The sequence below is a fragment of the Myxine glutinosa genome, chromosome 10 (assembly GCF_964187855.1).
Source record: "Myxine glutinosa chromosome 10, kmMyxGlut1.1, whole genome shotgun sequence".
NCBI classification, from domain to species: Eukaryota; Metazoa; Chordata; class Myxini; order Myxiniformes; family Myxinidae; genus Myxine; species Myxine glutinosa.
Genome location: NC_136270.1, coordinates 80,031,493 through 80,044,327, shown reverse-complemented (window position 1 = coordinate 80,044,327; position 12,835 = coordinate 80,031,493). Strand labels below are relative to the sequence as shown.

Sequence of the window (12,835 nt, the reverse complement as noted above, 5' to 3'; positions counted from 1 at the left end):
GGCAGTGAACGCCCGGCCCTCGAGCAGATGGCGGAAGTGCCTGACCGCCAAGTGAAGTCCGAGCAACTCGCGGTCGAAGGTACTGTAACGGCGTTCGGGCGGGCGAAGCTGCCGGCTAAAGAACGCCAGCGGTTGCCAAGCTCCACGCACCCATTGCTCGTGCACCGCGCCCACCGCGTAGTCCGAGGCATCGGTGGTGAGGGCGATCGGTGCATCGGGCGCCGGGTGCGCGAGCATGGTGGCGTTAGCCAAAGCGAGCTTCGCGCCCGTGAACGCCGTGTCCATCTGCTCGGTCCAGGTAACGTCGCCTTTGCCCGGCTTACCTCGGAGAGCTTCGTGCAGGGGGCGCAGGAGCTGGGCGATACGGGGCAGGAACCGATGGTAAAAGTTCACCATGCCCAGGAACTCCTGCAGCCCTCTGATCGTGCGGGGGCGCGGAAACCCCTTCACCGCCTCCACCTTGGCCGGCAGGGGGACGGCTCCGTGCCTGGTGACACGGTGCCCCAGAAAATCGATTGTGGCGGCGCCGAACCGGCACTTTGCGGGGTTCACAATCAGGCCATGCTGGCCCAGGCGTTCGAAGAGCGTGCGGAGGTGGCGTAGGTGCTCTTCGCGGGACGCGCTGGCGACGAGGATATCGTCCAGGTAGACATAGACAAAATCCAAGTCGCGCAGGACGCTGTCCATCAGTCGCTGGAACGCCTGAGCCGCATTCTTCAGACCGAAGGGCATGCGCAGGAACTCGAAGAGTCCGAATGGCGTGATGACCGCCATCTTCGGGACGTCCTCCGGCCTGACGGGGACCTGATGGTAGCCGCGTATGAGGTCCACCTTCGAGAAGAAGGACCTGCCCGCCAAACGGGCGGAAAAGTCCTGAATGTGGGGGACGGGGTAGCGGTCGGGAGTCGTGGCGTCATTGAGACGGCGATAGTCCCCGCACGGTCGCCATCCCCCGCCGGGCTTCGGCACGATGTGCAGCGGCGACGCCCAAGCGCTCTCTGAGCGCCGAACGATGCCGAGTCGCTCCAGGGTAGCGAACTCCACTTTTGCCACCGCCAGCTTCGTCGGCTCGAGGCGGCGTGCCCGGGCGTAGACCGGTGGCCCGACGGTGGGGATGTGATGGGCCACCCCGTGCTTGACGGCCCCCGCCGAGAAGGTGGGCCGCGTGAGGGCCGGGAAGCCGGCGAGGAGGCGGGTGAATGCGTCCGCTGCCGGAAGCGTACAGACCAACGTGGCCGGAACCGAATCGTTCGGCAAGCCGCTTGGCAAGCCGCTCGTTGAGCTGGGCAACGCACATGCGAGCGAGCTGAACGTCTCGGCCTGGACAAGCCGTCTGCGCTTGACGTCGACCAGGAGCCCATTAGCGCACAGGAAGTCCGCGCCAAGCAGTGCCATGGGCACGTCGGCGGTGACGAACGTCCATCGGAAAACCTGCCCTCCAAACCGCAGAGAGAGGCAGCGTTTTCCGTACGTACGGATGGGCGTCCCGTTCGCGGCAAGCAGCGCGGGGCCCCCACCCGCGGCGTGCTTGTCTGACGTGCCGGCGGGAATGACACTCACCTGTGCTCCCGTGTCGCACAGGTAACGGCGCCGGAGAAGGTGTCCGTTATGAACAGCAGGCTGCTCGAACGGCCGGCGCTCATCGCCACAATTGAGCGCCGGCCCGGGCGTTTCCCGACCCGTTGAAGGAGCACGGCGGATGACACCGCCGAGGTTCGTGGCCGAACTTGGCGTGGAACCAGCACCAGGTGGTGGAGCTGGAGGAGCGCGGCTGGCTCCGCCAGGCCGGTGGAGTCGACGGGTTTCCCCGCGGTGGCGGTTTTCGCCGCGGCAGTGGGCGGGGCGTGGCGGCGTTCACGAGGTGCGTATCAGCATGCTGCTGAACCTCAGCGCGCTGTAGAAGATGATGCTGTGGAACATCAGCGTGCTGTAGAAGATGATGCTGTGGAACATCGGCGTGCTGTAGAAGATGATGCTGTGGAACATCAGCGTCGAAGGCCGTGACGGCCACGCCAACGCTCGCCCGTGTGTCCGAAGCGGCGAAGTACTTGTCCGCCTCGGCCGCCAATGCTCGGGGTTCCGTTAGCCCGGTCCCGGCCAACGCGAGGCGAACCTGCGCTGGAAGTTGGCGACGGAAAAGCGCCCGGAATAGCGAACCGGGGGCTTCGTCGCCCAACAGTGACAGCATATGGTCCATTCGGACCGACGGGCGCGTCTCACCGAGCTCGGGGAGATCCAGGAGGCGATCGGCCCGTGCGTCGTCCGTGAGGCCGAACGTGGCTAGGAGTAGCCGCTTGAGTGCCTCGTACTTGTGGCCGTCCGGTGGGTGGCGAAGGACGGACACAACTCGAGCGGCCGTGCCGGGCCCGAGGGAGGCGACGACATGGCAGTAGCGCAGGTCGTCGTTGGTGAGGCGCCGAAGCTGAAATTGGGCTTCGGCTTGAACGAACCAGACTTCGGCCTGGGCCTCCCAAAATTCGGGAAGTTTAATCGCCATTGCCTTGTCGTTGGCCATTGCAATGGCGTCGTGTTCGGAAGGATCGCTACGGCAGATCCAACGTCGGGGTCACCAGTAAAGCGCGGCGTTACGCGCGCTGCTTGTGAGCAAGGAGGAAGCGGACAAGCGGTAACATATAAACGTCTTTATTGTAAGACTACACTGTAACACTGAAACTGAACTCCTCCGGGCTGGTCGCCCGGTGTATATCATGAGGCCACGCCTACCCCTCGGGCGTGGCCACCGCCCACTTGGTGCGTGGAATGATGTCACCACGCCAGTGGGCTTTTGTGTCCGCCACAGTTTATAGTTTATTTGAAATACAATAAAGGTTTTAAAGGCTGTAGGAAAAAATCAAAACAAACAATTTATTGGAAGGTTTACCACCACCGATTCTGAGGTTTACTCTTTCACACCACCTTAGTTCTTCATGCCTGTTGTTGTGTCCTTCATGACATCTCTAAAAACGAAGTTTTCTGTCTCTCCATCATCGACTGACATCTGTCAGACAGACAAAGTGGACCAATTGCTTAACCCCACTTTGCGCTTAACCCCACTGTAATAATAGCATACTGTTGTGTGAATGATCTTAAAGGGTTAAGAAAATATTTTAGTATAACGAGTTATTTGTTAACATTTGTTTGGATAAGTGTGACGTACTATTTATGCAATAGATATACGTTGCGCATGTACAGTGGGATGTTTGCTTTCCCTACCCACTGTTTTCTCCTCCCCTATTCAAAGCTCTGGCTGTACATTTTTAATGTTCTTATCCTCTGTTTACATGTATTTACAAAGTGCACATTAGAGCTTTGCAGCTCAGGCCATGAGAATGAGCAGGTGTGGCGAATCTGCAATGAAATAGCCAGTCATTAGCCTCACTGCAGGGACTGATGTGCAGGCGAATCTGCATTGGGGACATCTACTTGCCGTGGGAGCTCGTCCGGCCTGCCACGGGGCTCATCAGTTGATCTTGGGGGTGGTTCCATTAATGGCTGCTTGAAAAAACAGGGGGCGATTTGAAGGTCTGCATTGGCGACGTAACTGACACGGAGAGGTGGTTGACCATTACAGCTGCACTGGAAGAGAGACGTAAAAGCCGAGAGAGAGAGAGAGAGCGGAGAGGGGAGAGGGACAGAGGAGAGAGGGGAGAGAGGAGAGAGGAGAGGGGAGATGGAGAGAGGAGATGGAGAGAGGAGAGGAGAGTGAGGGGAGAGAGGAGAGGGGAGGGGAGATGGAGAGAGGAGATGAAGGAGAGGGGAGGGGAGATGGAGAGAGGAGAGGAGAGTGAGGGGAGAGAGGAGAGGGGCGAGAGGAGAGAGGAGAGAGGGCGAGGGGAGAGAGGAGAGAGGGGAGAGGGAGATAGGGGAGAGAGAGAGGAGAGAGGAAAGAGAGAGGAGAGGGGAGAGAGAGGGGAGAGGGGAGAGAGAGAGGAGAGGGGAGATGGAGAGAGGAGAGGAGAGGGGCGAGGGGAGAGAGGAGAGAGAGGAGAGAGAGAGGAGAGGGGGGAGAGGGGAGAGAGGAGAGGGGAAATGGAGAGAGGAGAGGAGAGTGAGGGGAGATGGGCGAGAGGAGAGAGGGAGATGAGGGAGAGGAGAGGGAGAGAGAGAGGAGAGGGGAGAGGGAGAGAGGAGAGGGGAGAGAGGAGAGAGAGGTGAGAGGAAAGAGGGGAAGAGAGAGAGGAGAGAGGGCCAGAGAGCCATTTGGAGGAATGGCAGGAGGAAGGAGAGCACCTGGATCTCTGGATGTGTGGGGCTGAGTGTACTGGAGCTGTGAATATTTATTCCCCAGAGTAGAGATGGCTTTGGGGAAGGAACAATTACAGAGCTTGAGTAGTGTTTTTAACTCAACTGGACTATGTCCAGCTGAGTTTTTGTCGACACCCAGTGTCCGTCGTCCGTCTGTTGTCTGTCTGTCTGTCTGTCTGTCTCGTCTGTAAACAATTCGATGTCTACGCTCTAAAAGTCACAAATATTGATTAAATTTGATGAAACTTGTTATGCAGCATCTTTAAGACATAAACTTGGATTGCATTTGGGCGTTGCACGCCCAAAAATGGGCGCGGCAGGGCGGCCATATTGAAAAATCAATTTTTGTCAATCTGGTACTTCCTAATGTAGCTGGAAGGCTGAAACTTGGTGTGTAGACAGTATGTAACAAACCTCAACACATATTACGGGTTTTGACGATGTCCGAAAAATGACCTCGTCGTGACCCATGACATGACTTGACCCATAAACATCAGTTTGGACGACGTCCAAGCTCTAAAAGTCACAAACACTGATCAAATTTGATGAAACTTGTGCCTTTTGCCACTTAAAGATATTTGAAAACACACATATAAACGCACATATAAACATATAAACGCACATATAAACTATATAGTTTGTGGTTCTATTATGCATATTCTAACCATATTGATATAGACCAGTTGAGTTCAGGTTCCCTGGAACCTCTAGTTTTTAAGGTGGTTTGCACCACAGAGCGCCCACGATAACTTTGCCTCTGAACCCCTGCACAGCTTGCCTCCGGGTTTGAAAGTGATCTCTCGGTGTTGTTTATATGTATCCCCTGTACTGTATGAAGAGCGACTCGCACTTAGCAAAGTAATGATGTACGATGCGTCATAACCAGCCGCTCGGTTATACATCTAACTGGCACACCGTGTGAGCATGTAATCATTGGTCGGCGTTGTGCTAGTTGACGAGGTATCGGGACGTAAGGCCTGTAACCCTGGTTTCTGGCATCAAACCCGGTTGGCAGCCGTGGCAGGGTTTGGTCATTCCCAGGCCGGTCGCTTGGCTATAACAATACCTTGCAAAATACAGCATTTGCATATTGCCTCACTGAATTGGGGCACCAACTATTTTTGAGGTCAAAAGGTCAAAGGTCAACTGCAGGTCAAACTTCCAAAATCATCAATTTTCATCCGATTAACTTGGAAATTGAACAGCATTTGCACATTGTGTCACTAAATAGGAAAACCAACTATTTTTGAGATCAAAAGGTCAAAGGTTAACTCGAGGTCAAACTTCCAAAATCATCAATTTTCATCTGAAAACCCATCAATTTGCATCCGATTGACTTGAAATTAGTACAGCATTTGCGTATTTCCGCACTGAATTGGGAAACCACCTATTTATGAGGTCAAAAGGTCAAAGGCCAACTCAAGGTCAAACTTCTAAAATCATCATTTTTCCTCTGAAAAATCGTCACTTTTCATCCTGTTGACCCGAGCTTTGATCAAGATCGTAAATTTTAATCTTCATGAAATGGACAATTTGCTGTATCAATGGAAAACCTTTTTTTGGGGGGGGGGGGGGGAGGGGGGATTTTGCAAGTATCGTGCAACGCATGACGTCTTCTTGTTTTCTTATTGTTCCGTATCAAAAAATTTTGCCATGTTAATCTCACACTGGTGTTTAGCTCTTACTGGAGCCTTAATTTTTAAAAGTTTATAAAAGATCAATAACCATAGAGTTTTGGGAAATAAGCAGAATGAGAACTACAAAAGTAATGAATTTCACCACCTTCTTCCTCTTCTTTGGTGTGCAGCACATGACTGCAGGTAGCATAATTTGCTGGGGGTGCAGCTCTGCCACTGATGCAGTGCCCCCTGTAAGTTAGGGCAGGAAATTTGTAGTTTGTTCAGGGTGCCGGCGAAAGCTCACCTACTCTTCATGAAGGACACCATGGGATCTGTAACATCCACCAACTAATTCTGGCAGATGGGACACTCAGTTGAACGTCCATCCGGGTCATGGCCCACACATTGATGAATCACCCTGCTTGTGAAAAACCAGGATGATAGTTTATAACTCGGCCGATTTGAACTCAGGCTAGACAGCTCAGAGGCGAGTGTGCGTACCTCGATGCCATCCCGGCAGCCCATCACCTTGCTAATCAATGATGGGAAACTCACAGGTCTGTAATGAAAAGAACGAGTCTCGGCACTCTTCTAATTTATCACAGTGGCATTGTCTACCTTCAACGCAGGTGGAAGGTGGCTCTCAGGGTGAGGCAGGAAAAAATAGATAATTCATAGAACACCTGACTATGCATTGTCTTGAAACAAGCGTTACGCCTAGGTCCCCCGTCGGTGAAGTGATGTGAGTTGACAAAGTGGAAGACGCAAGGCGGCCATCTTGGATTTTGACGTGGCGACCCAATTTTCAATAGCGTTCTTCCTTATGCGTAGATACACCCACACACCAGATTAGAAGTTGGTACTTCGCTTATTTTTCAAGATATTCCGCTCACAAGGTTCAGACATACATGGCGGCGGCCATCTTGGATTTTGACGTGGCGACCCAATTTTCAATAGCGTTCTTCCTTATGCGTAGATACACCCACACAACAGATTCGAAGTTAGTAGTTCGTTTATTTTTCAAGATATTTCGCTCACAAGGTTCAGACATATATATGGTGGCGGCCATCTTGGATTTTGACGTGGCGACCCACTTTTAAATAGCGTTCTTCCTTATGCCTAGATACACCCACACACCAGATTAGAAGTTGGTACTTCGCTTATTTTTCAAGATATTCCGCTCACAAGGTTCAGACATACATGGCGGCGGCCATCTTGAATTTTGACGTGGCGACCCAATTTTCAATAGGGTTCTTCCTTATGCCTAGATACACCCACACACCAGATTAGACGTTGGTACTTCGCTTGTTTTTCAAGATATTCCGCTCACAAGGTTCAGACATACATGGCGTCAGACATACATGGCGGCGGCCATCTTGGATTTTGACGTGGGTTGCACCCACACACCAAATTCGAATGCGGTCCTTCGCTTACGCACGCACGTACGCATGCACGAACGTACGCCCGCACGCATGCCCGCACGCACGGACGGACGGATGGACGGACACACGGACGGAGGGGAAAACCATAGTCCCCCTTTCGCTCCGCGGTGCGACGGGGGACAAAAAGGACATGAGAAGGGTCTTTTCAACTTTTCCTTTGCGTTTCCGAATACGATTTATATTAGCTTTGTTTATAAACTTCAAATAATAGGTGCGATGGTAACCATACAATAACAATGGGTCAAATTGAACAATCCAGAGCTGAATCTTCTTCTAACAGGTTAAATTAGTTCCTCATGACTGCTGTTTGTGTCCTTTATGACGTCCATAAAAGCAGTAAGTTTCATGTTTGGAATTATTTTCAATTTGGTTTGACTGCCAGACTGCCAGACTGATTGAAGCCATTGCTATACGCATTTGGTACGAGACGCCGTAAAATTTTGCCAAATTCAGAATGAAAGTACTGCTAAACTGCAGGTTTGTGTTCCGATTTATGTTCCGATTCACGTTCTACAGTGTTCAAAATATAACAATTAATTTGAATTAACTAGTTCCTCCATCATCGACTGACATCTATCAGATATACAGACAGAGTGAACTAATTGCTTAACCCCGCCCTACGCCACACGCGTGGGATAAAATGCCTGCCATGCATAGCACAAGGAGATCGTTAAATAATATGCAGTAGCTGATACAGTTGGAGTAATGAGAAGTTTGGATACTTAAGCAGAACTGGAGGAAAAAAGAACACAATAGATGACCTTTGAATTGACATATGAATATTAAGTGAGGCCTTTTGCAAATGTGCTGTGTGTGTTCACACTGACTTGGTTCTGCTCGACAGGTGCTTTTAACCTGCGATTGCTAGCACGAAATCTGGAATTCTTAACGTGTTTTAAACATAATTTTCAGCATTTTGAGGAAAGAATGGCAATTTCAAGATGGTTAACCATAATTGTTGATAGTTTCTGAATGCAAATTGGACTCACAAGAATATATGAACACGAGAAATATTTGCGAATGTGAGGAGTCGAGTTCGTACAATTTCCTGTTACTATAATTAGCTCGCAGCGGCTGTGGTTTAACACACATATTCACACACACACACACACCCGATCAGATGCTTTCCCTTTCACCAACAGCTTCAAAAATTTAATATAATTTCTCTTGTGCCCCCAAAACCAAACAAAAATATATATTTATAATGGCAGGCACAGCTTATACGCCTCTCCACTCCCAACTCTCCACCTACGCCCAAACAGGACTAACACCCAGGCATAAGGCCTGCCGATCTGTGCTGGAGCAATCCAGTTGTCCAGTGAATGGGTGTAAAGTAGTGGGGTGGAGTCAGGGCAGCTGAAAACTGGCCCATGTATAATACTGTATGTGATATTTTCCAACTTCAAAAAGGGAAGAACTCTGTGAAAAATTGGTGAAACGTCCTAAAACTCAAACTCGTTCTGTAACTTATCATAATAAAGCCTTGTACCAAGTTTCAGTGGAATATGTTAAAGGGTATGGGGGAAAAGTGCAGAAAACCACAGGTGGGATGGACAGACAGACAGACAGACGGAGAGCAAACCTATAGTCTCCTCCAGGAAGGGAACTAATAATTAGAACAGCACTCGGTAGAGCCCAAACCTCCGCCTGGCTGAAGAGTTTATGTTTTGTATCCCACTGATGGGCCGGATCTGCATCCGGTCCTTAACCAAAGGTTAATCAGCTTGTTCTCGTAACCTACCCAACTCATCCGCCAAGTTTTGTCATAATCGACAACCTTTTGAACTATCATGCTGTATAACACTTTTGGTCGTATATCTCAATTGTGAAGAATCGCTTTTAAAATTCTAGTATCCAGATCCTCACCGAAATATAAACAATTTGTCCTTGCCAAACCCAATCTGTCCACTAAGTTTCGGCCGAATCCATCCACAACTTTTTGAGATATCCTGTTCACAGACAGACAAAGACAAGCAGACAGATAGACAGGGGTGAAGATATAACCCCCGTCCACCTTCGGTGGCGGAGGTAATGACTTTTTTTTTCTTCTTTTTTTTGTATACAAGATCGAGGCTCGTGAAAGAGCTAACATTAATCATACAAAAAGTCAAACCGACACATAAAACACAAAAAATAAGGGAAGCGGTAGACAAGATGGGGAGAGAGGGGGCAGGACACAAACACAACATTTGAGAGCAGGGACATCGGGAGAAATGTGGGAGGGGGAGGGCTTGGGGGGAGGTGGGAGAGGTATAAAACATATGAACACTGCAAGGACTTCCAGGAAAGAAGTTGAAATTTCAAAAAAAAAGAAGTGCATCTGGGGTGAATTAGCGGGGGTAGAAAAGATCAAGGTTTTGGATGGGGGAAGATAAGAGATGGTGGTGAACAGCTGTTTTAAAGACCTGGAGGGAGGAGTGGGATTGAAGGGAGTGGGGGAGTTTGTTCCAGAGGTGGGAGAAAAGGGGAATGAAAGAGTGAAGGTGAGCAGAGAACCTAGATTTTGGCAGTTTTAACCATAAGAGGGTTGCTGGCAGATGTTGTGCGACCTGCAGGAATATTTGGGGGACAGAGCACAGAGAGAGCTGGGGGAGCAAGGCCGGAGAGGAGTCGGTAGAAGACAGAAAGACCACCAACCTGCCTGCGGTGAGTGAGTGAAAGGCCCTCGGAGTTAACTGCATCGCAGGAGATTCCAATGATTCTGAAAGCTTTGGTTTCAACAGCGTGAAGCCGAGCTAGGTGTGAGGCGGGAGCACCAGCCCAGAGGGGAGAGCAGTATTCCATTGAGCTGCGGATGAAAGCCTTGTATGTGGTGAGGAGCTCAGGTGTGCCAAGGAAGGACTTCGCACGACGGAGGATGCCCAGTCGGCGACTGGCTTTGGAGGTCAGCTTGGAAATGTGGTTTTCCCAAGAAAGATCATGGCAAATAGTGAGACCCAAAAGCTTGAGCGATAGAACTTATTGGAGAGGATTGTTGAGAAAGTAGATGGGAGGGTTTTCCAGTGGGTATTTTCGGAGAGACATCGTAAGAGTGTGAGATTTGTCAGGATTGAAAGACATGCTCCACTTGTTTGACCAGTCTGTGATTTTGTCCAGGTCTGCAGAGAGTGAGGAGGCTGCAGACTGCCGATCTGAGGGATGAGGAATGAAGTGGCAGATAGTGGAGTCATCAGCAAAGAGAAAGAGAGGATTTTCCAGAGAGTCGGAGAGATCATTGATGAAGACCAGAAATAGCACAGGGCCCAGAACACTACCTCGGGGAACTCCAGCCAGAACAGGAAGGGGGAGATGAGAGAAATCCACTCAGGGCCACACGTTGCCTATGACCAGAGAGGAAGTCTGCAAGCCATGAGTGGAGATTTCCATGGATACCATAGGAGGAGAGTTTGGTGAGCAGAGCTGGGTGCCAGACCGTATCGAAGGCACGTGATATGTCACGTGATATGACATCAGATTAATATAAAAAAATACCGTATATAAAATATTTATTTCATTACTTATAGATATTAAATAAATTTGTACTTAAATTATTCAAATAATCATATAACATCCATGGATATGAACAGAGTACACCGATTGTAAATCAATTTCCAATCTTAGCCACTTGAGAGCCTTGTCTATATCCACCATAATGGCAATTCAAAAAAGTCCAAAAATCTCTACCACCTTTGTGAACTTCCAAAACTCCCAAACAGGCTTTTCAGGCGTCCGCCACTCCCAGCCAGCCAGGCTCGCCCTGTCCGCAGGTAGGCGTCTAGACCTCCCTGGTTATCTGGCACTGGAAGGCAATTCAAACACACTCATGAGAAAACTTACAAAACCATATGCAGCAAGAACAACACAAAAATTCCACCTCTCCACAAATTACAGGACAGCAGACACAGACAATCACACAACCACATAACTCTTCTCACTTCTTGCTGCAATACCTGGGCGATAGCAGGTGAAGCACAACGGGAGAAGACAAACAGCTGGAACATAATCGGCATGCTGTTCACAACTACCAGAAAAAAGAAAGGAGGAGGAAACGATGAGAGATGCCAAAAACAACCTACGTAATGAATTTGTCTTTACCCACCGACAATTACTAGTTTCACGCACACCGAGGGGTTGAAGGCAAAATGTTTAGCGTGCTGTCACTGCTTCAACTCTCTGGTTAGAAATCGGTAGTCCAAAGGTTTTCTTAAGCAGCATTAATTTTAAACAAAGTAATGTTATGGAACCTACACCGAATATTTTTTACTTCCGCCACCGAAGGTGTATGGAGGTTATGTTTTCATCATTGTCTGTCTGTCTGTTTGTGAACAAGGTATCTCAAAAGGTTGTGGACGGATTCGCATGAAATTTGGCGGAGAGGTTGGGTATGTGACAAGGACGAATTGTTTAGATTTTGATGAAGCTCTGGGTTCAGATCCGGCTAGTATAATTTCTTTAAGTGATTCTTCACCATTGGGAGATAGAGCCAAAAATGACATATATCTGGATATCTCAAAAAGTTGTGGACAGATTTGGACCATACTTGGTGGACAGATTGGGTTTGTGCCAAGGAAGAAGTGTTCAATTTTGGTGAAGATCTGACAATGATACGAGATTGACCATAACAAGGAAGATTCGGATACGATAATTATTTAATTTTTAAGTGATTCTTCACCATTGAGAGATCGGGTTAAAAGTGATTTATAACATGATATTTACTCCCGCCAGGGAGTAATGCATTCGATCGTGTCCGTCTGTGTGTGTTTGTGTGTATGTGTGTGTGTGTGTGTGTGTGTGTGTGTTCGTGTGTTTGTGAACAAGATATCTGGAAAAGTTCTGAACGGATTTGGATGAAAGTTGGTGGGATGATTGCACTTGGGATAAGGAAGAATTGATTAGTTTTTGGTGAAGCTCAGGATATTATTCCGGATCCAGGAATTTGTTTGGGGAATTTTTTACCATTGGAAGATAGGGCTCATTTGTTTTCAACATTATCTTCTATATATTCTATATTTAACATTGTGATATGAAAATAGTTTTCATATTTGTTGTAAATGTAGTTTAAAGTCGTGGTTATGCGTTAGAGCGGTGTATTGTTTAGCAGCGTCGTCTTCAATGTTAACTTTTTTTATTTATAATAAAGACATATTCTGTCATTTTAAAACCAACAAAGTGTGTATTAGGTTGCCCCGTTTTATAATATGTATCGTTTGATACGTATAATGCTTTAAAACTGTTTTTTTGGTTTGTTTGTTTTTTTACCTCAGAAGAGATATATCAACATTTACCTCAGCGAATGTCAATCGCGGTGTCAGTATTTGATGAACTTATAAAGACTTAGGTGACATAAGTGTGACAAGCATGTGCACGGGATTCTTCCCAGAAGAATGAGTGGTCGCATTAGCTTGTACGACTTAAAATGAGCGAGTTTTGTTTTCACGTTTGGGCCAGTTTTACATGTTGTATCCCGAAGGAATGAAACGACGTTTTCCTGGCTTACAATTTTATTTGAAGTCACACATGCCTCAGAATACACTCACTTATATAGAATTG

At 48.5% G+C, this 12,835-nt stretch overlaps 1 protein-coding gene across 3 annotated transcripts in view; it reads right to left on the bottom strand.

Moving 5' to 3' along the window:
- LOC137433603 (uncharacterized protein KIAA0513-like) overlaps positions 1-12,835 on the bottom strand; it is a 106,769-nt gene that overhangs the window by 30,385 nt on the left and 63,549 nt on the right. For all 3 annotated transcript variants that reach the window (XM_068125908.2, XM_078786233.1, XM_078786232.1), the window contains exons 5-6: positions 11,236-11,306; positions 10,973-11,084 (exon numbers count right to left, since the gene is read on the bottom strand). In XM_068125908.2, the coding sequence (XP_067982009.2) occupies positions 10,973-11,084; positions 11,236-11,306 (183 nt within the window). The remainder of the gene's footprint in view (positions 1-10,972; positions 11,085-11,235; positions 11,307-12,835) is intronic.